The sequence below is a fragment of the Triplophysa dalaica genome, chromosome 15 (genome assembly GCF_015846415.1).
Source record: "Triplophysa dalaica isolate WHDGS20190420 chromosome 15, ASM1584641v1, whole genome shotgun sequence".
Classification (NCBI taxonomy): Eukaryota; Metazoa; Chordata; class Actinopteri; order Cypriniformes; family Nemacheilidae; genus Triplophysa; species Triplophysa dalaica.
Window position 1 is genome coordinate 5,901,894 of NC_079556.1, and position 12,914 is coordinate 5,914,807.

Here is a 12,914-nt window from a genome sequence, read left to right on the forward strand (position 1 = left end):
GCCTGTCTGTCCCACTTACCTTACTCTTTTCAAGGTCCTCATTAAATTTGGCCAATAACATCAGAGGAGATTGACAGTCAGGAACAAAGAACCAAAGCATTATCTTCTAAAAGCTTCAGTAAAGGATTTGTTAAAGCAGAGAGTGCAACTACAGTACACACGTAACTCCTGGCATGTCACGCATCATCTAAAAATGGCTTGTTAACCCTTAAGAAATCAATATTTTAAAGAAATCCTTTGTGCTTTGTGAAGACTGTTGATTATGGTATCAGAGGGGATGCAGGTCTTTTCGGATCGATCCGAATAAGTCACATTCATTGCGGAATAATCTCTGATGTGCTAGTCTCTCAAGTAAAACATGCGTTGTACTGCTTTGTACCACTATGAGGATATGTAGCTTATGATTGGAAAGCAGAGAACAAATCGACTTTGTGTTAAGCTCTGTCTTAGGTTTTATCTCTCTCTTTTAATCTCTCTATCTCTCACTCTCAGTCTTATTCCCTATATTTCTCTCTCATATGCTTTCTTTTTCTGTCAATCCGCTTGCTCGTTTTTTTAATTGGGCTCACTGCATGTGTCCCTGGGGAGGTCTGTGCTGTGTCAGTGTGGGTGTGTTAGAGTGAACAGTAGTAATTTAGGAAAAATTGGGCTCGTATTTGTGTGTGTGAAACAGTTAAATGTTTGTACTTGAATATGTACCTATTACCTAATGTTATATATATTACCGTTTTAATAGTTTTTTTAGGTATAGGACAACCAATATCGCAGATACTAGAACTGGGAAAACTGGCAGATAACCAAATAATTGGACGATAGTTTTGAATAACTGTGAATACAAACTTTACACTCCATGTAAAATAGTAATGTAAGATTTTTTAAATTACTCTAAAAGAAATGTTTGTTTTTCTAAAATGGGATGATTGACTTGCTCCAAGTAACCTTTCTTCTTCAGTTAATCTGCGGTCGCCGTGGTCAGCCCCTTTTCATAATTTTCTTTTTCATAAAAATTGTTTTTGCATCAGTCAATGGTTTAATCTGATCAGGTATTTGATATGTTGAGTCTCTTTTTTTAAATACATATTTTAGTGTATGAATCCCGTTGTAATGCATAGTTCATATTGAAAGCAACGTGTGTGGCTTGTTTTTCCTTTTGCGACTTTGCAAGCATTGTCGCTACAACAACTACTAAGGTCATCAACTGCACATCCGTGTTTGTTTCATCCGTCGTCATCTCCTAGCAACGAGGTACATGTTTCTATCTGATTTTGTTGTGTTCAGAACATTTGAAAGTCTGGGACGGTGTGATCCTCGGTTGTTTAATGTATCATATTTGCCCAGCTTTTCTCTTCAACCATTTAAGGGGCAGCAAGTGCATGATATATATGCATATCTAGTGTGGTGTAGTGTATTGTGATCATAACATGATTCATAGAAAGCATTTTTTATGTTCAGTCTGGATGTGTGAGTTAAAGAAGGTTCAGGTTACAAGAGATATTAATTATTACAAAAAATTATGTATGATTTTATGTAATGTAGAAATACATTTTGTGTTGGTTATGTGTAGGGCTGAAACAATTCCTCGAGTAATTTGAGGACAGAAAATCGCCTTGAAGCTTTGTTTAATCCATTTAACTACAGCACACACGGAGCTCTGCGTTTCCCAACGGACCATTATTACTGACGCACAGCCCGCTAAACTCTGGACTTGTTATGTAAACACAGAAAACGCTGCAGAATAAATTACAGAAAAATATACAGAGGGCAGAGGTTTTCATTTCTGCTCTGACAACCGCGAGACTGTGACAAACAGTGTGTGTGTGTGTTAAGTTGGTGAGAGAACTGCTTGGTACAGTATGTTCCTTATCTTTAAAGTGAACTTTAAGGACTTCAGCCGGCAAAGTTTATCCTGTGTGACTAGCGCGTGTCCAGTAATGTTTAAAGTACATATTTGATCCAGGTAGATGCAGCACATTGGTGGTGGTTGAGGAGATCCCCCTGCCATGTAAAACACTTTGAGTGTCCAGAAAAGCGCTATAGAAATGTAACGAATTATAATTATTAATAATTATAGTTAATAACGAATTATTAATATATTATGTGCAAAGGCTGAAAGTGGTCTTTGTGGCTGTTCAAACATATTCATGGCTACTGACAGGCATAGGTTGGTAGGGTAATGTTAGTTAAAAGTAAAAGTAGAAGTAAATAGTGAAATTGTTCCTCAAGTTAACGTAAAAGTCACTCTAGTAAAAAATACTTGAGTAAAAGTAAAAATGTATGCAATGATTAAACTTAAGTAGCTAGTTACAAGTTACTTTGTATCTGATTATACCATCATAAAATTAAAATATTTAATACATTTAATAAAATCTTTTAACATTATATTTTAATTAATATTTTTTTAATTATTATCAAGTAGATATATTTGCAATAAACACACTGAGACTAATGAAAAGAAAAACACAGTAGAGACAAGCATTTCTGTTAATGTCATCTAGTCCCAATGTCAATGTAGCCTACACAGTTTATTTAGAATAATAGACTGAACTAAAGTGAACCTGCAGAGTTTTACATTTACAATGTATTTAACTAAACTCAGAGCATTTCCTAAGATCATCTAGAACATCTGCATTGCTCTCTTAAATGAAATACAAACTGATTTTAGACAAAACTCATGTTTTCTCATGTTGTGTCACGTGTACTGTATGTGTTGTGAAAAGCTCTTACTTGCAAACATATAGTAAACCGTAAACCACACGCCCATCAACAAGTTCTTCCTTCTGTTCTTCAAATGTATATTTCTGCAAGCCAGAAATAGAACACAGTCTCTGTGTCTAACAGGTCGCGCTTATGTTGCAGTGTCTGACGAACAGGTTGCCTTCATATGGCGGGAATTTATCATTGCTGGCAAAGAATATGACGCATTTGCAGTTTTGGTTTGATAGATATAGGCTGCATTCACATCTGCATGTACATGCAACCTGTATTTGGACGTTGTCCACATACACTTGAAAAGACAAGTGTAAACTCACTTCTGATTGGAATATTATCCGATCAGTATGTTCCTATCCAGAGGTAGTCGAAGACGCATTGTGATCGGATCTCAGTGTAATGTAAACGCAATCCAGCCAGTTTATCTACATTTACAGGTAGAACTTCACAGAAAATCCCGCCCACCATGATTATTCTCTCGTCTGTCCGAAGCCTGTCAGACTGCAGAGCAGATGACAAATACAGCGGAAAGTTTACTCTTGTTCCCGAACGTTGCACAGTCGTTCATTTTCCCACGAAATGATCACAGATAAATTTTTTTACAGTGTATTATTATTTGCAATTTACAGAGGATGTATTTCAAATAACACAAAATGTTTTACTTGATGACTTCAGCTCTATCAGTGAATGAGTGAATGAACAGCGCAGTTTAACCTGCCAAACAAGTGATGCTCATGGATTTGTCTGCGTCTAAGCTGTATGAGGATATGAACCTAATATCCAGAGTTGCTCTTTATTTTACAACATTTTACTGCTGTCGTCAAAAACACACTCAAAAATAAGTGTCTTCTGATGACCTGCCAAAATAAAAGTCTGGTTAACTACAGTATTTTTATGTCAACAAATATATTACTATTTAATTGTAAAACATAAAAAACAAATTTTGACAAACTCAAACTAATTTAGGTAAACTAAATGCATCATACATAAGCTGAAGTTAGTTGTTTACCTTTGAAATTATTCTTTCTATTTGTATTAGTTTCTTATATATTTGTATTTTATTGCAATTGGAATGTAATAAAGCAATTGAACGTACTAAATGAGTTTAGTTTTTTACAGAATTGGATGAATGTGGGCGATTTCAGAAATAAAATGTGAATTTTTCTAAAAAGGAAACAAATTAGTTGTTCATTTTAAGATACCTGTCTTATTTTCTCTTGCAGTTTTATCAAATATTGCTCTTTAATAAAGAAAAAGTACTTATCCAAATACTCGATTAATCGATGGAAAATCTGTAGAATACTCGATTACCAAAATAATCGATAGCTACATCAGGTATTAGATTAACACCAGCATTATATTGTAGATACCATTAAGACTTGTTCTTTGAACATTTAATGAGCTATTTTTTAGTAAACGGACCATTTAAGAGGTACCGTATAATGCAGTTTCTGGTGTAATTCCAGACATTTCTTTTTGTGCTGCTGATGGTATCTCCCTCCAATGTTGTGAACACATGGAGAAATTGAGATGACGGCAATGAAAACTTTCAATATAATGGAATAAACACAATTGATGAGATGGGGAAAGACGTGAGTAAAGATGGTTTTTATCATTGCTGGCACTGGATTCTGATGAAATGTACTTCTGCTCCTATTTGCTTTTGAAGAGGGGGTGGTGATGATGAGGGAGGTGGTAATAATTACCCAGAATTCTTTAGAGGTCTCATTCCTTTGCAGTTCTGAAGCTTTGCAATATCTGCATTCATGATTTCTACTCTTCTTGTTATATTCCTGCTACTTCTTTTCTTCTGAACCTGCAATTAATATAGCGTTCTCTCTATTGTGCGCTTTCTAAACTGGAGCACAATAGCAAAGTGCAAAACTGTCTTCAGTTCAGCTGAACAGAGAAGGGATGAGATCTCTTTTAAACCATTTCAGAAAGTAATTGTGTTTCTCATTTCCCTCTTTTCCTCTTTTTTACATTTCTGAAGTTAACTTACTATGCATAGAAATTTTACTCTGACAATTCTTTCTCTTAGGAAACAAAGACAAAAGACCAGATACCTGTGTGCAACATTTCATTCTGTGGCACCAGTTATTTTTCTCAAAATCTGTAATGTGCCTTTTGAACTCATCAAGCAACAATACTCGGCAGAAGTGTTCTTTTCTAACCCACTCTATTTATTGTCGATATAGTCACAAATATATGTACGTAGCAAAATTTAGAACTACATTTTTTCCTGTTTAACAAAAATAGACATTTCCTAAGGCTTTACATTTGCACAATAAACATGTATTTTTACATCCTCAAAGCGTAATTATGGTCCCAGTTCCAAGTACGGCCGGAAAACAACTCGCGCACATACTCGCATACACACTCATAAAGATAAACAATACATAATACTATAAAGTGACATTCAGTAATAAATTACCCTGTAGAAATTACTCTTTAAAAATACAAAACCGTATATGCAAATATAATTAAACAAAGAACTGCATTATGAAATACTACTTTTACCTCCAACAGAACAATTAGGGAATTTATTCCTTTTCTATGTTTTGCAGGTTTTTCCCATTATCTCGGGGCCAGTGTCCTTACGTAAGGGGCAAATAATTAAGTAAAAATTCATATGATAACACTCCAGAGAGGTAAGAGTAAGAAAGTAAAAGAAAAGCAACTTTATGCGGTTTACTCTCTTTAAATACCTAAATCCTTCTTTGTTAATAGTTGCCGTTTAAATTTTTTCCTTTTGGTTAATACAACACAAATCCTATACAACTCCCAGATAAAACATGCTTGATTTACAACGGCGTACGTAAATATAGAAAACTACAAAATGTAATCTAAGGAGGTTTCGTTTTAAAATAAAGCTAAATAAATAAAGGCACCGTAAGAACAGATCTGCCCACTGCTATGGGGCTGTACAACTAAACCCTGAAGATACAGTACATGCTACACAAAATGTAAAATACGTGTCATTGAGTTTCACTTAAAACATGATCTAAAAATAAAGTCTCTTGTTTTATGTCCAACACTTACAATATTAGTGGCAAATGTATATTTTCTCACATTTTAACATGTGGTATAGTTTTAAGAGAAAGCATATGTTGTTGTCAGTATCCAGTTCTCCATTAATTAATTCCACTGCAGTCACCTATTTATATATCTAGACAGCACTTTAACACTATAATGTAAGTTACAAATCAGACCACAATAATAATAGGCTTTACTGAATCTCTTTGAATGATGCTTACTAGCAGCTCTCATGGATTGCAGCCTCACAAAGAAAGAAAGAAAGTGAGAGAGAGAGAGAGAGAGAGAGAGAGAGAAAGAAAGAAAACTGCTACTTAAATCACTTTTGCTACAGTTAAATCTTGATTTCTTTTTGAGTTAAGAAATGCAGAGCCTGGCATCCCGCTGTCTCGACTGCCCTCATTGTTCTCTCTCCATACAGAGTAAAAGCTTGACCTTTGTGATTGTTCATCTCTATAGCAACAGCAGTCCTCAGTTTGTAGGTCTGGTTTCAACTTCCTCATTTTTCATAATTTCCTTGGACATTCTTACTTTCCTGACCTCCTCAGTCTTTCCAATCTTTCCATTTTCCTGCTGATGCCGGGAGGCATTCAGCGAACTGCGCTGCATGAGCCGATTGACGATGTCACTGCAGGTTTTGCGGTACTGGTGTCGGAGAAGAGAGTAGACAAACGGGTCGCATGCAGCTTTGCTGTACGCTAGACTCTTACTCAGCACACCCCAATATGGATTAAATGGCTCGGTCACAAATAGCTCCACAATCCTAAAGGAAACAGACATGCATATCATGAGAATGTATGGCTAAAAATGAGGCTACCCAAACCGTATTATTTTCTTTCCTTATATTTTGGTAATATATTTTAATTTTACAAATGGTGAATAAAAATAATGACTGAACTGAGCATAGAAAACCGTAGTTTTCCCTAAACTCATGCTTAATCAGGTGACCCTTCTTCATGAGTCAGCTACACATACAGTATAGGAAAAGATGTTTGAAAAAATACAGCGTTGACATTTCGTTCAACTTAGTAACATGTCCTAAATATAACAAAAACATGACTGCATGGTAACTTCGCCCAGAAGCTCACCTGGTGATCACGTAAGGTGTGAAGCAGATGATAAAGGTTCCGATGAAGGTGCTGATTTTACGAGTGGCTCTCTGTCTTCTCCTTTTTTGTTCGTCTAGACACCGCTGGCGAATACTGGACAAAAATAATGACCTCACTATCAATTATGTGTCTTCTATTTTAGCTCATGATTATTCTACTAGTTTAAATCTACATATGGACATCAATATACACTCTTTATGGGGCCTTTTATTGCATCCTTGACCAAATTCGGGCCCCTTTAAATATTTAAATGCAAAAACAAAACATTCAAAAGACAGACCAGGTGTTTCTGTATGTGACGGTGTTTGCTCAAGCTGTTCAGTGAAACCCCAAAGCGAGCCAAATTTGATTCGAAATATCAAATTAACTTCTGTCACAGCTGCAGTGGATTATTCATCATATCTTTTCTTTGGACACCAGATGTGCTGATTACATTGGACTATGGTGACTGGTAAATTGTAAATACTTATTGCGTTGCAATGTTGCAATTGACCTTTCGTTCAGAGCTCTTGCCAATGAGTTTAACAACTAACAAGCATGCATGGCTCCTGATGGCTATAAGAGCATGAAGGCGACGTGTTTACATCAAGATGCGGCACGTGTGTTTTTGGTTACACTTAGGTCATTCAATGGATTGTTGGTCACCCAAATGGGATGCATACAGTACATATGGAACTGGGTGTTAAGTCCCTGTTAGAACTAGAGCAGTGTTGTGGACCAAACCTGTGGTGCTGCAACTCAATGATAGTATAGTAAAGCTAAGTAACCTATACACGTCATTATATTCTTACCTCGGGTGAATGTCCACAAGCAGCACGAGGGTTTGCATGGTGATCACATCTATGCGCTTACAGTGAAAGCGCGCCACTTTGAGCACTTTCAGATATGTGACGCACAGCACCACCGAAACCAACAGGAACGTGAGCGAATGCAGCACCAGGGTGTAAATCGCAAACTGCGTTTTGGCGTTGATCGCTCTTTTGTTACACAGAGTGCAAGACGCGTACCACTGATGGTAACCCACCCAGGATAGACAGGCTGCTACGACGGAGAATGACAGCGAGTGGACCCATGTGTAAGCCAGGGCGATCACTGCGTCCCGGTGTCGGATTCTGGAATGATAACTTAGAGGAAACACTACGGCGACCCACCGGTCGATGCTCAGCGCTGCCATACTCAGCATAGAGTTAGTGGTCAGGAAAGTGTCCAGAAATCCGACCACCTGACAGAAAACGTGTCCACCGGGATGCGCATTACTCAACACCCCGAAAAGAGTCAGCGGCATGCTGGAGGCAGACAGGAGGAGATTGCAGAAAGTCAGGTTGAGTATAAACAAACCAGGCACCTGCTTTCTAATGTCTGCGTTATACAAGAAACAAATCAGCACCACCACGTTGGACAGCAACGACACTACGATGATCCCGACGAGCAGGAGAGACAGCGCGAGCTCCGCTATGTGCATGATGTTCCCCGCTGTTAAATCTCCCAAGTTTGAATGGTAACTCGAGTTCAGAAGGGGAACAAATTTGTATCACTACAACTCGTGCATAGCGGAGCCCACAGCACATGATATCCACTGGTGCGCGGGGGTCTTTGATCGACGCACAACTCTCCATGTCCTCTTCTTAGTAGGCAAAGTGGTGGCAAAATCCATCGAGTTGGACAAATAAGTGTGATCACTGCTGGATCGCGATATATATGAGCGAAACGAACCGAATCGTTGTGTTATTAATCGGCTTTCTCGCGCGACCCGATAGAAAAGCTTGGGCGCTCCGACTGCCACAGTTTGTGCGCTTGTTATGAAGAATTCGCCCTTGAAGCTGCTTTATATGTCAAAATGTCACCCCCCCACCTCCTTCACGAAATGCTGACACGTGACTAGCGTCAAAGCAATCGTCAGGAGACATATTTTGAGAGAACTAAATTTAGAAAGTGTTTATATTTGTCGAAGGGAACTCTGTCACGTCACTGTGATGTAAAAGCCCTCGTAGTACAATTGTATCACTACTCGCAGTAGTTTTGGAAACAACACAAGGTTCAACTCGCATGCCCAGCCTGATTTAATTTTAGGAATGTCTTATTTGTAGATTGTCTGCATGTTGTTTTGTTTTAACAACAATAAACTTAAATAAATCCCTAAAAGGTTATTTGCCAGGCTGTATGGTTCCATAAAAAACCTTAAACAATAATTCGATGATCGTGGCAAAAGGTTTTAAAGACAGGAGGAAATAGTCATTATAGATACATCTGACTTTAAGGTTTGTTCGACAACATAAAATTGTTCTTCTGTGACAAACCCATCTTAGCACCTTTCTTTTTATGAGTACATGCCTTATATTCTACTTAAAAAGATTTATGTATAAAATGTATTAATTTGTAAACCTCACACTTGTATAAACCCTGCTCAATAGAAAACTGTTTGTATAAAAAATGTTGACCTGGTACTGTATCATTTAGTACCCGGCCATTGTTTTGAGTTGCATGCATTTTTGTTCAAACAAGCTAATTGGAGGGACATTCTGTCTCTTAAGTGTCTTACAGTTTATGTATTTAAAGAATAATCTGGGAGTTGTGAATGTATACATTTAGGTATTTGGCGGAGTGTGAAAATACATGCAACCCATCTCCACCCACACAACAAGCCTACAACAGCACCAACATGCTCTGAAATGAGAGATCGATATCAGGCAGGTTGTGACGGCATTAATCGGAGGACCAGAGTTTGACCGAGCACATTTTGTCGACTGGTTAACATGGTGATAGACACTCTGAAGATGTGCAGCGAAAGTAGACAGTTGTAATTACCAGTGCCTCCGAGAATCGATTCTGAATCACACATCCACACAATGTCAATGTTTGTTTAACATAAAATCCTTTTTGGACAGGGTGAAAAGAAATCTGACGAGAGCAGATCTTTTAAGCAGGTTGCACACACATAGAAAGTGAGAGGAATGGGTGGATTTGCGGCACCTTGTGGCTTTTAATCATGGCTTTAGTAAAGGATTGATTTTGGCCTGCTTGGGAAGAAAAGATGGTGTTCATTACTGTTCATGCCAAATTATTTAAATATATGTCTAGACATGCGTATGCTTTTTAATTGAATGCAGAATCATTATTTGTTGGATTCTATTTTACTTATGTTTACAATGTATTTTGAGTTTCCACAGTTTAAAAAATTCAGTGCTGAAGAAATGGATGCCATGTTTACAGTCACTGGTAAACATTTATTATACTAAAATTGAGATTCATGTCACATGTTAGATTAATAGCTTTAAGGGTTAGTTCACCCCAAAATGAATATTCTGTCATCATTTACTCGCCCTTAGTCGCAAATGATATTTTGAATAATGTTGTAACCAAACAATGGCAGTACCCTTTGAAAACCAATGCAAATGAATGGGTACCACTGTGGTCCAGTTACCAATATTCTGCAAAATATATTTTGTGTTTTGCAAAAGAAAGAAAATCATACAGGATTAAAATGACAAGAGGGTGAGTAAATCATGACATTGTTTTTTGGGTAACCTAGCCCTTTAAATGTGTTATTTATCAATTCACTTTTGTTAATTAACTTTAATATATTTCCTCTGTTTATGCCGTCACTTGTTTAATTATTGAATATGAAAATGGAGATAGTGTGTGTTTTGAAGAGGAGAGCCTTGATATGGCTGTTGTTTGCTGTAGCTGGAGGAAATGTCAGATGTATTTCATGTCATTTTGCGTAAAGGCGTTTGTATGAGAAAATGGGGCTGCGCACGTGTCTATTTATATGTGTGCACGTGTTTGTATGATGTGTAGACAAGGGATTGACATATGTTTTGACAGACACCAGAATGACATTTTGATGTTAAGTTTTCCGCTTTTTGTGTGTGAGTGTAGGAATGACTTTTCTTGTGGGCATTCCTAATTATAAAGCAACCCTGACATTTTCCTTTACCAAAGGATCAGTTTACACAGACACACAAATGCAAACAAACGCCCCCACTCACACATGGCATTCAGCTCAGATCCAAGCAGTAGTTTCCTTTCTGTTTTACTCCAGTGGTCTCAAAAGATGAACTCGTGCCCCGGTGGCACTGCAGCGTGACGAGATGAGCAAACGTGCCCACACACACTCGCCCTCATTAGTGGCTCACTGAGACTGCGTAAAGATCGCCGCTGTCCTCCGTTACCACGGAAACGCCCACGCTGTCTGGGCAGTGGGTGTGTGGTGATCCATCCCATGATCCTTTGTGACAGCATGAAAAATTCTGACCAATCAGTGGAGGAGCTGGACACATCTCATTATTCTTCTTGAGTGGGCGATATGGGCAGCCTGTCTTGATGTGAAACAGAGGCTTTTTATCTCTGTCTTTATATTTCTGCATAATTCAATACATTTTCTCCCTTTCTTAAGTGAACTTGTGTTGAAAATGTTTAGTTTTTTGGAAGTTTTATCTCCAAGTCAAGAATAGATTAACTTTTCCATGTCGTATGTGTTCTTATGTTCATTTTATATATTTGCAATGGATCTCTTGAATTTTATGCCATTTTATTTTAACCCAAACCTAAGGTCGATAATATTTAGAGACCACTAGAATAATGACCTCTTCAGCTAGTGACTCTGGTTGAATCGTGGTTGCTTGTCTCATTTAGGGGTTGGGCTACTGGTATCACACTTTAGCAAGCATTTGCACAGGACATCTTCTCCTATTGGTCCACTGGATTCATGTTTCTAAAGGGCACAACAGCTGTAGCTTTGCGAGACCCTCATGATTTCCATGTCACTGGGTGGTATTACAGAACAGAGGCATGAACACAGAATTGTCCTTTGCCTCATTAGTTTTTAATGTTCATTTGCTTTAGATTTGCTCTAAACATGACAGGAGGATGTTAAAATCATTCATTTCGATACATAAGTTTTATTTTGCCATGGTGCTGTATTGAATTATGATGGTAACTATATCTAATTGGATGCCTAGTATAGTCCAGAATTTATAGTTTGAGACTTAACCCTGAAGCTTGAGAAAATAGGTGATGTATAGTATATAGTATGATCTGCATGTTACTGTACTTCATACCTGTATATTACATACACTTAATGCCTTGCACAATGTCTGTTGCTGGACAGCCTCTCCGTATATTCGTTTTGTACTTCAGGGGTTTTACACAGATTAATGCCAATTTTAGAATGGAAATGTACTCTGTGGTTTTGCGTCATAGGCAGCCAATACCATAGCTTCCGTGGGTAAAGATTATGTCCAGGATTTAAAAAAAAATGGTGGTTAATGACTGAATTTGCTGTGAACTGTGTTGTAATGATTCTAAAATGAAGATGTACCAGTATTTTCGCCTGTGTTAGTGGATTTTTAGACTATTTTTAGTGTCATTGTGGCTCCATCTGGTGGTTAAATTAGTTACAATTTTAGTTGCGATCTTTATTTTAAGTGTAAATCTAAATTCTGTTGTCTGGGTATACTATGGATGGCCAATCCTGCTAAATAAAAGATTTTAATTTTGTATAAATAATGTTTTTATTGTTTAAGTTAGGCAGGAGTGCGCTTCCATACATTTGATTGAAAATCATAAAAAACACACATTCAGTTCTTTTTTATTTATTTAATTTTCTGTTTGTAAGATTAGTTGTTTTTATTAATTCATTGCTTATTATCTGAGACAGTTTATCTCTGTTCTAACAACTAAATAATTTTCTGTTTTAACTAAGAGAAGGCATTTATAATAATTTACATTTAGTCATTTTTACATTTACATTTAAATTTACTAAACGTTTCTTAGACTGGTCCCTGACTCGTCCTCATTTCAGAAACAAAGCTTTAAAACAGCATTTTATTCGTTTTTTTCTGAGAACATTATTGTTTTAGTTTACACTGTGTCATGTGATCAAATCACGTCTTATTGATTTTAACAACTTCATAACGTTCAGATGCTTAATGTAAGTCCCTTTATCCACCACTAGAGGGAGAGCTTGACATTCACTGGAACAGTTTTTCTAACTTAGACTTGTCATCACTTCACATAGAATCTAATAAACACATCAACGGCATCCCATAATGTCTGTGT

The 12,914-nt window shown here is 37.2% G+C and overlaps 1 protein-coding gene across 1 annotated transcript; it reads right to left on the reverse strand.

Moving 5' to 3' along the window:
• Nucleotides 1-5,512: 5,512 nt before the first annotated feature.
• On the reverse strand, nucleotides 5,513-8,625 carry gpr26 (G protein-coupled receptor 26). Its single transcript, XM_056768592.1, has 3 exons — nucleotides 7,646-8,625; nucleotides 6,834-6,947; nucleotides 5,513-6,508 (listed from the first exon to the last, which is right to left on the reverse strand). Exons 1-3 carry the CDS (start codon nucleotides 8,314-8,316, stop codon nucleotides 6,217-6,219), a joined length of 1,077 nt encoding a protein of 358 aa, XP_056624570.1. The 5' UTR covers nucleotides 8,317-8,625; the 3' UTR covers nucleotides 5,513-6,216.
• Nucleotides 8,626-12,914: the final 4,289 nt, after the last annotated feature.